Below are 16451 nucleotides of genomic sequence, written 5' to 3'. Positions count from 1 at the left end.
TTAATGTTTCCCTGTCCTTACCAGTCATGTTATCCAAAGCAGGCACCTGCTGTCACTTGTTACAGGTCATCAACAACTGGTGATTTTTACTCAAGGCTTTATCACCCTATCTGCCACACACACTAAAGAAGACACATTTTCTTTTTGTACGTATTCAGTAATAATAATAGTAAAGCGGCAATGATGAAAAAGCACAAGATGGGAATATTTATTAGAAGAGCCTGGACATCAGAATAAGGAGGTGTCTTGTTTCCCATTGTTTCAGCTCTCATTTGCTGCCTCTCGGTTTACAGCCACAATGATACGCATTACACTGTGATCAAATGCAATCAAAAATACAAAAAATGTTCTTTTTCATACTTTACTAAATGTACTGCATACTGAAACTCTCCATTGCCAAATGTAAAAATAAAAAGCATAACTTTTCAGACAGTGACTTTTGTTGATTATCAATGAAACACACTGGACTAAATATGTTTTGTTACATTTTTGTTTTTTTCTCACCAAATGTTACATATCTACAAGAGCACTGAACACCAGTAATGTATTTAAGTTAATTCAGATTAAATTAAAATAAAATATTGTCAAAATATATTGATAGAATGAGAAACATTTCCATTTAGGAAGTATCAAAAAAGCTCATGAGCTGTTATTTAGGACAGAATGCATTTTTAACGGTAGGCACCTGTGTGCATTTCTGTCTTGAGTTAAGAACTAAGATAAGCCCTCTTACAGTAAATAGTCCAACAACTCAATCAAAGTAAATGAAGCTCCCATCTGACGCTGCTAACAATGAAGATTTGCACAGTCATCCTGGATGTTTGGAAGGAGTAAATTGGCTGAACTATTTATAGTGATTTGTCTTAAAAGGGAAGTGCTGGATTGCACTCAGAAGCGAAAACAAACACTTAAGCAGCTGAACAGTAGTTTGTTTTTCTAAAATGTACATTCAGTACAACACCAGTGCCTCCACACACTTAAATATGAAGTTTAGTATGTTTTGTAGTTAAACTCTTAATATTATATTTTAGACAGTAAGTTTCACACAAAGAAAATGCAACACAGTCACAACAGCATCACAAATTGTCAGTACTACTACTACTAATCCTAATCTACTACTACTATTTTTTTTTTATATAGCACCTTTCCCAAAGTCCAAAGTCTGGGTGCTGTGGAGCGGAAGGCCGTGTTATCCATAGAGTGCAGGTTAGTGTGGGGCTCAAAAAGATTACCAGAATCAGAGGACCTTAGTGGATGATCAAGAGCAGGGGTAGGCAACGTCAGTCCTGGAGTGCCACAGTATGTGCAGGTTTTTGTTCCAACCCAGTTCCTTAACGAGAACTCAATTATTGCTGATGAAGCACATATTGCTTAAGTGACATTTTAATGCTTCATTTTAGTGGTCTCGCTTGTTAAGGTTCTCCAACCTTAATTGCTTATTTCAATCTTAAACTGCTGCATTCAGTGTTTTAATTGCTCCTTATTAGCAATAAGATGTAAAACAGGGGTAGGCAATGTCGGTCCTGGTGAGCCGCAGTGGCTACAGGTTTTCATTCAACCCAATTGCTTAATTAGAAACCAATCATTGCCAGTCTCAGACCTTATTTAATTTTATGGCTTGTTAGTCTGTGCAATGTAAGGCTTTTATATCGTAGATTTTTTTCCTTTCCAAGGATATCATCCAAATGATTTGAAGCCTAAAACAGATCATTTTCAGTCTGTCACATTTTTCTATTAAGTGTTTTATTAAATCAAACCGTGCATGATGAACACACACAGATGTAATTGGAAAAAAGCTAGCTGGAGAACTGCTGGCTGCTTTGTCTTTTACATCTTATTGCTAATAAGGAGCAATTAAAACACTGAATGCAGCAGTTTAAGATTGAAATAAGCAATTAAGGTTGGAGAACCTTAACAAGCGAGACCACTAAAATGAAGCATTAAAATGTCACTTAAGCAATATGTGCTTCATCAGCAATAATTGAGTTCTCGTTAAGGAACTGGGTTGGAACAAAAACCTGCACATACTGTGGCACTCCAGGACCGACGTTGCCTACCCCTGATCAAGAGTGTAGTGATGGAGAAGGATGTAGTCCGATGCAAGTCCATTTAAAGCTTTATAGGTTATTAATAGAATTTTATATTCAATCCTGAAAGACACAGGGAGGTAGTGAAGGCAAAGCAGGGTGGGGCTTATGTGCTCGCTGTTGTAGGTCTGTTTAAGGACTCTTACAGCAAAGTTTTGAATCAATTAGAGCTGTGATAGAAGATTAGAAGGGGCATCTGCCAGCAGGGATTTCCAATAATTGATGTGGGATGTAATAAAAGCATTGGCAAGTTTCTCAGCATTAGAATAGTAGAGGAATGAAGGAACATGGTATACGTTATGGAGGTGGAAGTAATAAAATTTCTTAATGGTTTATGGAGAAGTCAAAAATGACACCAAGATTACTTGCAGTAGGAAAAGGTCTGACGAGATCATTGTCAAGAGTGATTGAAAAGGAGCTCATTTATTAAAGTTAGGCTTTAGTGCCTATTTGAAGGAGTTCAGTTTTTTATGTTATGCTCCATCCAAGTTTTAGTTTTACTCAGGTAAGTTGTGAGCTGAGAAGGTTCTGATGAAGTTTCACTTTTAACACTGAAATAGAGTGGAGTATCACCTTCATAAAAATGATAACCCAGTCCACAGCTGCAAATAATCTGGCCAAGGGGAAACTTATAGATACAGAAGGACATAGAACTGAGGACAGAGCTTTGTGGAACTCCTTGTTTGACTGGCGCTGAGTTGGACCTGCTGTGGCCAAGACTAACAAACTCCTGGCCACCAGTAAGCTAGGATTTAAAAACTGGAGGCAATTGACAGACATACCCAGAATGTTCTCATTCTTGACAATGGAATGCCATGTTTGACAGTGTCAGAATTAATATACAGTACTGCAATATTGGAATATTGTTTCACAGTCTGTCACTGAACTATATTGAGTATAATGTTAATAAACATTACAAAATATCACTAGTTGGATGGGTGTCAAATGTTTGGTAAACTCACAATAATTTATAGCACAGTGTTGACGCTTCATAAAGGCTCATTCTGCCTATCAATACTCTATACTTCAACATTTATTCCCTGCCTCCTTTTCATTCCATAGATAGACAGCATTTTATTTGTCCCCAGGAGAAATTTTGGGTTTTACAGAAGCACAATAAATAAAGAACATTACTATAAATAAATCCATCTCAAATACGCACCATAATGACTAAAAACGCATGTCCAGCAACGACCAACCCTCATCCCCGTACCACCTGGAGCTTCAAATCGTTGTTTCACGCTGTATTCTGGCTATGCACCTCACCTCAATGTTTCAACACCTCATTCACAGAACTGTGTTTCATCTGCGCATGTCAGCATAGTGAACCATGCTCTGTGTGTAATTTGAACCACACATGCTAGCTTGAGATGTTGAACTGTGCTTGGGTTTCATTTGAACTCCACTAGGTTTGGTGTCAGTACAGGAATGAACTCAACGATTCCAATTCAAGCAGGGAAATGGAATTGTAATTCAACAACTACAGGAAACTGAGTTGGAATTGAATTGGAGTTTCAGGAAGTGGAATTCAATTCAGTGATATTCTGCCAAATTCCGTTTTTTGCTGTTTCTGAGCATTTATTTGGGATTACATGTAGGTGCATACATGTGATATTTATTTACGGTGCCTTACAAACACCAAGTATTGAAAGTGGAACTGGAAGTGTTGCCGGAAGAGGATCTGGAAAAACATGGAGTACTTCCAAGGATCCTTACAGCACTTCCACCATACTCAAGAGTGCTGCCGGAAGAAGACCTCCAGGTGGCACTATAAACGAGGTCTCCTCACTCCCTTCAGAGAGCTGGAGTCAGGAGGTGGAGGACAGAGCTTGTGTTGTGGAGTGAAGGTGGTAAAAGAGAGAGATAAGAAGAAGAAAAGAAAAAGAGCAGTATTAAGTGCTGTGTACTATATATTGTGCTGGGAAGTGAGAAACAGAGCTGCCTCACAGGGAAAATTGAAAGGGTATATTTTGCATTTGTGACTCCGTGCCTGTGTGTGTCTGGAGCTGATTTCCACACGTGACAAAGATGAGAAAGTGGAATACAAGTGCCAGACATGTTCATTGATATTACTTATTGATTCTATTGAATCTTCTTGTCCCATGGATAATTTTATACATGCAACAACATAAACAGAAGCAATTTTTGTTTTACATTGGTAGACAACCAAACCTCTACATTTATTAGCAATGGATAAAATCGTTTATGTATGATTATTGTGTAGAAGTTTTGTTCATGTGTAAATGTTTTTAAAGTGCTTGGTCCACAACCAGTACAAGTACTCACCTGAAGATGCCATTTAAAGTTTGATGTAGTTCAGTTGGATCCATAAACAAGTATATCACAATGCTTACAGGCTAATTTGTGGTTACTTGAAGTTGTTTGAGTTGGTTTACCAAAATAATCCTTCACAAAGGACTTCTCAGAAATGACAGATTTCTCATCCATTTCCAGTTTAATAGGGATCCCAAATCAGTGTGTTAATATTGCTAACCAAAGTTCATACACAAATCAGATCCTCAAAACAGTCCAATATCATACACAAAAAGCAATCCAAAGTCGATTAAAATCTTTCCAATCAAACTCACAGAAAATCTTCAATCTCATACCTTCAACATGAGCCCTAATTGGCTTTCATTTATACTCATAGGTTATGAATCTTCACCATGCATGGAATTCTGGGAAACATTGTTTTAATCTAATTTAAGAAAATATTGTTAAGGGCATTAATGTGCTGAGTGACACATGCAAAAGATACAATCAAATTTCATATTTTACTTTTTATTTATGACAGTGATTTGTTAAATTTACATGCATAATGTATAAAACATACATTACTAATGTATTTCTTTTATATGTTTGTGACTTACGTGATTCATAATATTTAATGTACTGTAGACTATTTAGCAAATCAAGTCAAATTATTTTATAAAGATGAATGCTGTGGAATTTATTTCAATTCAGTTCTGGTTTACGACATTACAGTTCAATTCCAATTCTATTTCTCTTTAGCTGCATGCAATGCTAATTCCAATTTTAGGAAATGGGTTTCAAAAGCTTGACAGAATTGTCAGGTGACATGAATCTTTGTGGATCATCAATACGTTATTGTTACAAATGTTGGCTAGTAGAGAGCAAAATGCTGTATAAAGTAAAAAAAAAATTGCTTTAATAATACAGACAATGACACCGCTCTCTCTCTCTCTCTCTCTCCATAATACTCTATTATCATTAATATCCCCCCTTGATCTCTTATAATTAATATCACAGTTATTATTAGAATTGATAAAGATATTTCAAAATAAAATATGCATCTTGTTTCATATGTATAACGAGACTAAATATTTGACTGCCGACTTCAGTTGTTGTTATGGCTAACAATACTAACAATGGATTGATTGAAGGTTCAGGGAAATTAGTTATTAAATATTAAATGAATCAGGTGGAATTTGTGCTCAATTTCATTGTTAAGACACAGGAGGACATGGTAAATGTATTAGTGACTGGAATTGCGTTTATGTAAGTGGTGGATAGGTTAGGAATAGTACAGATAGGAGAACTATCATTTGTATTTAAGAAAATGGTTTATTCTACTTCTGGGGACTGTATTTATTTAAAGAGCTTCTGTAAAAAGCCAAATTTCCCAAGTGGACAAATAAAGATTGATCTGTCTGTCAGTCTGGTCTGGTCATATCTCGCCTCGACTAAGGCAACTTTATTACTGATCATCTTTCTGGACCTTGAAAGAATGGCTTCACAAGGGATGGATGTTGCTGGAAGAGTCAGATGTTTTTTTATGAAAACAGGTCCAGATGTGTTTATCCCACTGCTCTTTGTTGCCACAGCACTTCAGTTTGTCTTCAATGCTGGTCTCCACAAGAATCACAGAGTTCTGTTTTCACCACAGAGGCATCTACCATGGATGTTTTTGATGTCCATGGTGGTGTTTTTGTTTGAATGACAGTTGTAATTAGTTATGCAACATGTGCTTTTATTCACATCAAATTTTAAATATATAACTAATTATTCCAATAACAATTACTTTTGACTGGAGCCAAAACTAACTCTTTCCCGAAAAGGGTGTTAGTTCTCTTTGGTGATTGAAAGAGCTCTGAAATAGTGTCACTGTCTTCCACCATTGTTAAATTATAGTGCTAGATGCCCATTTTACATGCTACACATGCGCAATTAATTACGTTTTAGCAAATGTTTTATGAAAATATGGTAATCATGATAATTAAAAATATGAAGCAGTATAATAACCTTGGTTTATTGTAAAAATTGGTAACAATCCCATCCCTACTCCACATTTTATTGGAATCATCAAGCTGTGTAATGTGAATGAGTCAGTGTTATCAGTGAACAAGTTACTACTTTTAATTGCTTTCTATCATTTTTTTTTTTGGTGTTGAGGTAATAAGCCCTGACAAAATTTTAGGTTCACATTCAAAACAGCTTAAATTAATAAAACAATGAACACAGATAAATACAGCTACATCTCAACATGCAGATAACCACAATCAAAGGCAAGTAGTACAACAGAAATGATAGTTATAATGTATCCGCCTGCTACTGTTGGAGTAAGTTGATACAAGTAAGATTGCAGATTGAGGTTATGGAAATACCTTCCATAGTGTGATATGAAAATTCGTTCATGAACTCAAGTGGGGTGCTTCCTCCTTAAATGTCACAATCTATACAGGCTATCTTGTATATATGAATATATAATTTGACGAAAAAAAGTAACTGAAATGATTTTACAATGGCCATTAAATTTTCAATAATAAAATAACTAATTGTTGAATTTGATCTTATTTTGCCTTTGTCGGAGTCATAGGAAGCTATGGCCTGTTCTATCAACAGCGGGTACAATGCACTAATCAGCTCTCTACAGGATCTTGAACTATCATAGGGCATTTTCATATTATAATTTATAATTATGATTACAAACCGTAATAGGTGACATTATTAGTCATAACAACACAATTGCATACATTTCAGTTCTTATAATGATCACTTTATAGCTGCTTAACAAAGCATACAAGTGACTCACATTTGTCCATCCATCCATCCATTGTCTCCCGCTTATCCGAGGTCGGGTCGTGGGGGCAGCAGCTTGAGCAGAGATGCCCAGACTTCCCTCTCCCCAGCCACTTCTTCTAGCTCTTCCGGGAGAATCCCAAGGCGTTCCCAGGCCAGTCGAGAGACATAGTCCCTCCAGCATGTCCTGGGTCTTCCCCGGGGCCTCCTCCCGGTTAGACGTGCCCGGAACACCTCACCAGGGAGGCGTCCAGGAGGCATCCTGATCAGATGCCCGAGCCACCTCATCTGACTCCTCTCGATGCGGAGGAGCAGCGGCTCTACTCTGAGCCCCTCCCGGATGACTGAGCTTCTCACCCTATCTTTAAGGGAAAGCCCAGACACCCTGCGGAGGAAACTCATTTCAGCCGCTTGTATTCGCAATCTCGTTCTTTCGGTCACTACCCATAGCTCATGACCATAGGTGAGGGTAGGAACATAGATCGACTGGTAAATTGAGAGCTTTGCCTTGCGGCTCAGCTCCTTTTTCACCACGACAGACCGATGCAGAGCCCGCATTACTACGGATGCCGCACTGATCCGCCTGTCGATCTCACGCTCCATTCTTCCCTCACTCGTGTACAAGACCCCGAGATACTTGAACTCCTCCACTTGGGGCAGGATCTCGCTACCAACCCTGAGAGGGCACTCCACCCTTTTCCGGCTGAGGACCATGGTCTCGGATTTGGAGGTGCTGATTCTCATCCCAGCCGCTTCACACTCGGCTGCGAACCGATCCAGAGAGAGCTGAAGATCACGGCCTGATGAAGCAAACAGGACAACATCATCTGCAAAAAGCAGTGACTCAATCCTGAGCCCACCAAACCGGACCCCCTCAACGCCCTGGCTGCGCCTAGAAATTCTGTCCATAAAAGTTATGAACAGAATCGGTGACAAAGGGCAGCCCTGGCGGAGTCCAACTCTCACTGGAAACGGGTTCAACTTACTGCCGGCAATGCGGACCAAGCTCTGGCACCGATCGTACAGGGACTGAACAGCCCTTATCAGTGGGGCCGGTACCCCATACTCTCGGAGTACCCCCCACAGGATTCCCCGAGGGACACGGTCGAATGCCTTTTCCAAGTCCACAAAACACATGTAGACTGGTTGGGCAAACTCCCATGCACCCTCCAGGACCCTGCTAAGGGTATAGAGCTGGTCCACTGTTCCGCGACCAGGACGAAAACCACACTGTTCCTCCTGAATCCGAGGCTCAACTATCCGACGGACCCTCCTCTCCAGGACCCCTGAATAGACTTTTCCAGGGAGGCTGAGGAGTGTGATCCCTCTGTAGTTGGAACACACCCTCCGATCCCCCTCCTTAAAGAGGGGGACCACCACCCCGGTCTGCCAATCCAGAGGCACTGTCCCTGATGTCCATGCGATGTTGCAGAGGCGTGTCAACCAAGACAGTCCTACAACATCCAGAGCCTTGAGGAACTCCGGGTGTATCTCATCCACCCCCGGGGCCCTGCCACCAAGGAGTTTTTTGACCACCTCGGTGACCTCAGTCCCAGAGATGGGGGAGCCCACTTCTGAGTCCCCAGGCTCTGCTTCCTCATTGGAAGGCATGTTAATGGGATTGAGGAGGTCTTCGAAGTACTCCCCCCACCGACCCACAACGTCCCGAGTCGAGGTCAGCAGCGCACCATCCCCACCATATACAGTGTTGACACTGCACTGCTTCCCCTTCCTGAGACGCCGGATGGTGGACCAGAATCTCCTCGAAGCCGTCCGAAAGTCGTTCTCCATGGCCTCCCCAAACTCCTCCCACGCCCGAGTTTTTGCCTCAGCAATCACCAAAGCCGCATTCCGCTTGGCCTGCCGGTACCTATCAGCTGCCTCCAGGGTCCCACAGGACAAAAGGGTCCTGTAGGACTCCTTCTTCAGCTTGACGGCATCCTTCACCGCAGGTGTCCACCAACGGGTTCGGGGATTGCCGCCACGACAGGCACCGGCCACAGCTCCGGTCAGCTGCCTCAACAATAGAGGCACGGAACATGGCCCATTCGGACTCAATGTCCCCCACCTCCCTTGGGATGTGGTCGAAGTTCTGCCGGAGGTGGGAGTTGAAGCTGCTTCTTACAGGGGGCTCTGCCAGACGTTCCCAGCAGACCCTCACAACACGTTTGGGCCTACCACGCCTGACCGGCATCCTCCCCCACCATCGAAGCCAACTCACCATCAGGTGGTGATCAGTTGACAGCTCCGCCCCTCTCTTCACCCGAGTGTCCAAGACATGTGGCCGCAAGTCCGACGACACGACCACAAAGTCGATCATCGAACTGAGGCCTAGGGTGTCCTGGTGCCAAGTGCACATATGAACACCCCTATGCTTGAACATGGTGTTCGTTATGGACAATCCGTGACGAGCACAGAAGTCCAATAACAAAACACCGCTCGGGTTCAGATCGGGGGGGCCATTCCTCCCAATCACGCCCTTCCAGGTCTCACTGTCATTGCCCACATGAGCATTGAAGTCTCCCAGCAGAACGAGGGAGTCCCCAGAAGGTATGCCCTCTAGCACCCCCTCCAGGGACTCCAAAAAGGGTAGGTACTCCGAACTGCTGTTCGGTGCATACGCACAAACAACAGTTAGGACCTGTCCCTCCACCCGAAGGCGAAGGGAGGCTACCCTCTCGTCTACTGGGGTAAACCCCAATGTACAGGCTCCAAGTTGGGGAGCAATAAGTATACCCACACCTGCTCGGCGCCTCTCACCAGGGGCAACTCCAGAGTGGTACAGAGTCCAGCCCCTCTCAAGGAGATTGGTTCCAGAGTCCAAGCTGTGCGTCGAGGTGAGTCCGACTATATCTAGCCGGAACCTCTCAACTTCGCGCACTAGCTCAGGCTCCTTCCCCTTCAGAGAGGTGACATTCCATGTCCCAAGAGCCAGCTTCTGTAGCCGAGGATCGGACCGCCAAGGTCCCCGCCTTCGGCCACCACCCAACTCACATTTGTTTACAGTATTATATATTTTGCACAGTGGAGTCGGGGGATTTGCAAGTGGAGAGCTTGGTTAAGTAAGAGAATGAAGTTTAATGTAAAATCTATTTCTCTTAGCATGCAAGGCAGGATAATAGTAACTTGTATTTGATTCCTAACCAAGTCACTTTTTGTGACAAACTTGCCATTGTGAGGTTTTCCTTGCTTCTCCGTGTTTCTTGTAATAGCCCAAAATGTTAGCTTTAGAGAGAAAAAAAAAACATCAGATAACATGAGCCTGGGTTAATTTTCTATCGTAATAAATTGTAATTATACATGCATTAGTTATTGCAAGCATGTAAGACTTTTTTTGTTTGTTTGACCTTTACAAATATGGTAAACCCTGCCATTATTTAAATATCAAATCCCATAGATATAATTTGCCTTTCAAGCTCAGTTTACACGATCAAATAAGAAAGTAGTGCCTGTGTACTATTGTGCTGGAGGTTTCTGTGGTGTATGTGTTATGACTGGTTGCCTTTCTCATCTAACAGAATACCTATGTTTATATAAAGCCAAAATTTCATTTAAAAACCTTTATTCCCCATTTGTGGATGTAAACAACTTCCTTGTTCTCACACAGAATGTAAGGATAAGTGTTGTCTGTATTACAAATTGTCACACCAGGATGTACATTTTGATGTGAATGTTACTATATATTTCTGACTTGTCTTCATTTTCATTAGATAAATTTTCATTCCATTAATTTATTCAATTTTCTTTAAAACAATAGACCTGAAGAAATGTGGGAGGAATGTGACAACAAAGAAGGTCATAAGTAAGTTTATTTCAATTCAAAGATCTGTTAATCAATAAATTAATAATTTCTCTCTTACCTAAATTAAATTATCTTTCAACTAATAGATCAGTGGTTATGATCATGAATAATGTTTCACAAAAAATTCAAGTCAACAAAAGGTTTTCCTTATAATTCTTTGTAAATGTGTTATGTTTGAAATCTTTTCCTCTGCTCCTTAACTGAGGACGCTCTTTGTCCCAGAATATATCGCAGAATCCTAAGTTAATTGAGATGATTGCAAAGGCTACTGCATTATCCTGAGTTTTCTGTAATAGTCCTGGAGGGTATTTTTCGTACGTGGATTACTCGCTTAGCCGGATGTAATTGTTGACGATTTGGCCTGATCCTGGATCTGTCGGTTTTTTGAAACTCTTGCTGGAAGTGTTGTCATAGCAACACACCCAAATCTTCAAACCTGCTCGGAGCAGGTTTGTTCTACATAAACAAGGATTAGTTTACACACGTGATCAGTGACGGTTCGTGGAAATCATCCAGTCATGGCTTTGCCGTTCATGAATGAGCGACCAATTGATATTGGTGTGCAAATTATACGAAGAGAATTTCATATAGAGAGGGTTTTGCGCTATCGGCAAGATCCTTTATTGCTCCCGGAGGAAATTCTGTACGAAAGATACCACTTTAGTCGAGGGGGAATATTGTACCTCAAAGATTTATTAGCTCCGTATGTTTGAAGTCAAACCCGGCGAAGTCGGGCTGTCACAACCACACCGACAGTATGCATTGCTTTGAGGATTTTTACAAGCGGCACTTTTTTATATACTGTAGGCGATGCGGAAAATCTAACTAAAAGTGCAATATGCCAGGCAATTCGTAAAGTCTGTTTGGCTCTGAAATATTTCCTTCGGTTTTTCATAGTGTTTCCTGGACACCTGCGTGTGCAGACAAAAGATGCGTTTCATGCCATTGCAGGTATTCCATAAAGAATCTCACAATCAGCCTAACAGTCTCATTACCCAGGGTTTCCAAATGTGATTGGGGCACATGGGACTGATCACAGTGGAGTTTGATCAAACATTATTTGGAAAATGTACCTCTCCTCCTGATGAATAATCAGACATAGTGTCTTCATCAAATATTTGACCTTCGTCAATATCTCGTTGGTCAGACACAGGTTCTAGGGATATGACATTCCCTGCAACTGACCCAGCAAAAAAGAGGGCTATATGGAACATACCAATGGCACACATTGAGGACAAATATATGCAATGACCATCCTTTACCTGAAATGAAGTGACCACTGCATCCTGCCACTGGTTCTGAGGAGGAGCTTCCCCGTGGAATGCCCTCAGAAACAGGGCAATGGGCATTTTGCTGGAGAGCCAACTCTTTTGCAGGGGTTAGGTTTGGACCGCGTGGACCTCCACCTGTTTTTTGCTTGTCTGCCTTCTTATTAGCTTTAAAGTTAATGTTCTTTACATTATATATGATTCTTTATGTCATCAATTCTTTAAACAGTTATATACCAATATTTACCAGTTTGAAGTATATTCTTGTACTTCACTTTAACCTGTTCCCATGTTCTCCTTGTGCTCACGTTTGATCTGGAATTATGACATATTAAATAATAATTAATCTGACACATAGGAAATGAAATGCTGCTTTCAGTAAGTACAATGCACATGCATTTCATTTGTCTGCCACTTTTTGCCAGCCGTCTTTTCTGGTTTGAGCTGCTTTTGCAGTGTTACCCTTTGTGCATATTAACTCTTGAAATTCTTCATGTCCTTCGAATGAAAGGTCTTGCTCCGCTTGTGTGGAAAAAAAAATGCGCCCGTTCTTTCGTCATTTTGTTACAGCCTATCAAAGACTTGCTGATCATGTTTTCTAGACTCAATATATATGGGCTTTTCAATCAGCGTGGGCACGCGCGTTCATCTCGGATGATTAGATCCAGCTCGACTAATCTACTACACAGCTGCGTTTGAAAAACTGACTTATCTGGATGAGTTTCACTGGCATTAACTCATCCAAGAAGAGGCATCTGATCTCGGATTGTTTAAGCGACGTACGGAAAATACCCCCCTGGACCTGAAAAAGTACTTTCATATATTTGTTTTTGACTTGTAATAAGAATTGCATGATGTTCATAGATCATGTTTTTTAATGTGAAAATACTATACAAATTAATCCTACATATTATAAAGTTGTTGATCTAATTGTCATGTTCTTGTTGTTATTGTCTTTGATTAAACAGTAATTCATGGCTTTGGCACAGTGTTTATATCTTGTGCCTCCCTTGATTCTGCATATCCATGCTAAAATAATTACTTCCAGCAATTTGAGGTATTTAACAGCAAAAATCTAAGTATCTTGTATTTAGTATACAGATACTTTACAGTTTTTGTAATTTGATTCTTTCATCTGTCTTTGACCGGGTGTGAATCTAAAAGTATATTCTTTGTAACCAATTGGAATCTCAGTTATATACACAACACTTTTTTCCTTTTCTCTTCTTTATTGCCTGCTCAGCAGTGGTCTGCTGCTTTACTGACATTTATACAGGTTGTGCTTTTAATTATAATGACAATTATCAAGCGCACTAAGACCTGCTATAAATAAAGGAACAGTGAAAATAGAAAATAGTTTACAGAAGAGTCAAAAGACAGGTTTATAAGGAAGTTTATGCTGTCTGTATTTTTAAACATATCTGTTTTATATAGTTAATGCTTCTTCATTTATCAGATGAAATAGGGTGTCTACTTAATTAATTTCTAGTTGAACATTCTTTGTCCTTTAATCAAATAAGTAAATGTGAAGTCTTGCAGTACTGGTTGGGCTTGGTCATAGCCACCATTGTCTCTGAAACATTTTTTTAATCATTTGAATTGTTGTATAGAAAAGATTGAAAACCCAATCACAGGTAAAGCTATAATTGTAATGAAATGCAGATATGGATGTGTTTTCAACATTTTTGTTTTCTTTATCTGGTATTTTTAATTAGTTTTTATTTCCAATATAGGTTTTCAGTTTCTGGTCTTTCAGAATTATCTACGCTGTGCATCTGTAAAATGATAATCCCAAAATGTAAACCTTCAGACATTCAACTGTCAGGTGAGATTGGAGAAGAGACAGTGAAATCTGTCATTGATATACTGAAAGTTGAAAAGTACACACCCAAAAATCTGAGGTAAGTAATATTGGTAGAAGCTTTATTATAGTGTTCTTTGTAAGGTTACTAGATTAAAAATATCTGTCTGTCTGTTAATACATGTTTGCATTTATTTTTATTATAAATAGGACATAAGAAATGCTAAGATTTGAAGGTATAGCGTGGGTTTTATTGAAACCTGACTTGTTGCAAACAGTTACAAGCATCTTGGGCAACTTTAAAAAGGAATACAAAAATCATGTCTCTCTATGAAAGAAAAATGAGTGTGAAAAGAAACACATTGAAATAGAAAGTATGGTTCCAAAAAATCCAGTATGTCTGTGATGGTCTGGGTCAACTCCATGCTTCCTGGTGTGTCCTAAGCCTCTTGAACCTGGAACCATTGATAGTCGTAAACTGAGATGAGCCAGGCAAATGAGGACACACACAGTCAGCACGGGTTTGGTGAAAAGTGTTCAGTGCTTTGTTTTTTAATAAAACAGTATCAAAAGTGCAGTGCTTTCAAATTAGTGCATAAATAATTAAATAATCCGTAAAACCAGGTGCCAGAAAGGAAGCATCCCTTTGCACTTAGTTGCTTCTGCTTCTTAAGGGTGCTCAGTAGGAGCAGCCCTTTTGTCCCCCCCTCTTGAGGGCCTAGCCACATGCTCTGCTCATGCGGCTCATTTTCCCATCTTCCTGCCTCCCCTCCTATTTTGCACTGACTCTGTTCTGTTTCTGTCCATTCCTCATTGTTCTTTTCTTTGTTTATTTTCTTGTCCTTCCCCTGCCATGCAGGCTCACTCTATAGCCCAGATTGGGTGCTGGTTCTATCCTCCACCCTCATTGAGGTGTGAATGAGGCTCCTGACTGACTCACTCACATTTGCATGTGACTGCACGATCAGCCAAGCATCCCAGTCAACCTTGGAGTGATGTATGCATGTGCATACCTGCACCTATTCGGAACTTGCACATTGTGGGACTTGTATGCTTTTCAATTATTGTTTATTTATATATGCATTGTACAAATTACAGCTGTTATAAGAAATACTAATGTAGTGGGTTCAGAGAGGTGCGAGTTGGGGAGTTTTTGTTGTTGGTGGCCAAGAAGAAGATTCCACTTAGAGTTCCAGTTTGTCTAGGGGACAGCATTGCAACAGAACACTATGATTTCAGGTGTTTATTAAATAAAGTCACATCTACTAAGTAAATAAATAAAACATACAAAATTTCAAATTAGTTTGAGAACAAAGTATAATCTGTTAATAACATTTTAACATTTCTTGAAAAAGCAACACAATACCTAGCAGGTTCTTCTTGGAAATGTTTCTTAACATTTAAAGAGTCACACCGGGAATTTATTGCATACTAAAATTGGGACCAGTTTATGACAAACATATTTGTAAATACATTTAAAAATGTACTGTAAATATACAACACTATAGACTGTACACTTTTAAATTTTATGAAATGTAGTTTTCACTCAGTTTCAAGATTTTGGTGAAAGTGAGAGAAATCAAAATACATTTCTTAAACCTATTTATTGCAATTCAGGCTTTTGGGAGAGCAGAGGAGCACTGGGCACAAAGCAATAACCTTATATCCCAAAGTCCACAAAGAAGAAGGAGAAATCTACAAAGTCCAAACAGTGATTTACTTGGGATTTAAACCCAGAATTCTGAAGAAATACACTAATCACTGTGCTACCATACTACCATGCTAGAAAGATACCACATAAATATAACAAGAAAAATCACAAAGTATCCATTATCATCCATCATGATGACTCTGCATCAAATTTTCATTGTCTTCAAACACATTTACTCTTTGTGATCATACTTCCTTAGCATACACAATGTTTTTGGGCTAAGGTATTTTGTGGAGTTACAGATGGATTCAGTAATTCTGAAGAGCCTTGTGTTGTAATATTTAATGTATTATTATTATTTTTAACTCTTACTTTCTTTAGCTTCAGATTACACAGCAAGAACACATCTGAGGCTTCTGTGAAGGAAGTTTGCTGCATTGAGTTTACAGACAACATCATGAAAAAAAGTGTATGGCAGTTATCTCAAAATAAAGAAGATGATATGATACTTCGCTATTATGGTGGTAGTTCACAGTTAAGGTAATGTACACTTTATGCAATCTCCTGATCTTCTCTATCTCAGTCTTAATTGCTGTAATTGCTGTCCCTAATTTTTGGCAATAGCCTATTTGAGGTCAGTTGTTATTTATTTTTGTCTGGGTTTGGTAAACTCTATCTTAACAATTGCCAAAACTTCAATTGTAATGTTTTCCATCCATCCATTTTCCAACCCGCTGAATCCGAACACAGGGTCACGGGTGTCTACTGGAGCCAATCCCAGCCAACACTGGGCGCAAGGCAG

The 16451-nt window shown here is 39.9% G+C and overlaps 1 protein-coding gene across 2 annotated transcripts in view; it reads left to right on the top strand.

Moving 5' to 3' along the window:
- The window catches only part of LOC114651555 (uncharacterized), an 89557-nt gene that overhangs the window by 7199 nt on the left and 65907 nt on the right, over nucleotides 1-16451 (top strand). The window contains exons 2-4 of one of the 2 annotated variants that reach the window (XM_051927397.1): nucleotides 10885-10929; nucleotides 13931-14098; nucleotides 16037-16189. In XM_051927397.1, coding sequence (XP_051783357.1) covers nucleotides 10885-10929; nucleotides 13931-14098; nucleotides 16037-16189 — 366 coding nt within the window. Of the gene's footprint in view, nucleotides 1-10884; nucleotides 10930-13930; nucleotides 14099-16030; nucleotides 16190-16451 lie in introns of both variants that reach the window. The other variant, XM_028801361.2, reaches the window with a different exon arrangement.

Source organism: Erpetoichthys calabaricus, chromosome 5 (genome assembly GCF_900747795.2).
Source record: "Erpetoichthys calabaricus chromosome 5, fErpCal1.3, whole genome shotgun sequence".
NCBI classification, from domain to species: domain Eukaryota; kingdom Metazoa; phylum Chordata; class Cladistia; order Polypteriformes; family Polypteridae; genus Erpetoichthys; species Erpetoichthys calabaricus.
This window is presented reverse-complemented; position numbering and strand designations above follow the sequence as displayed.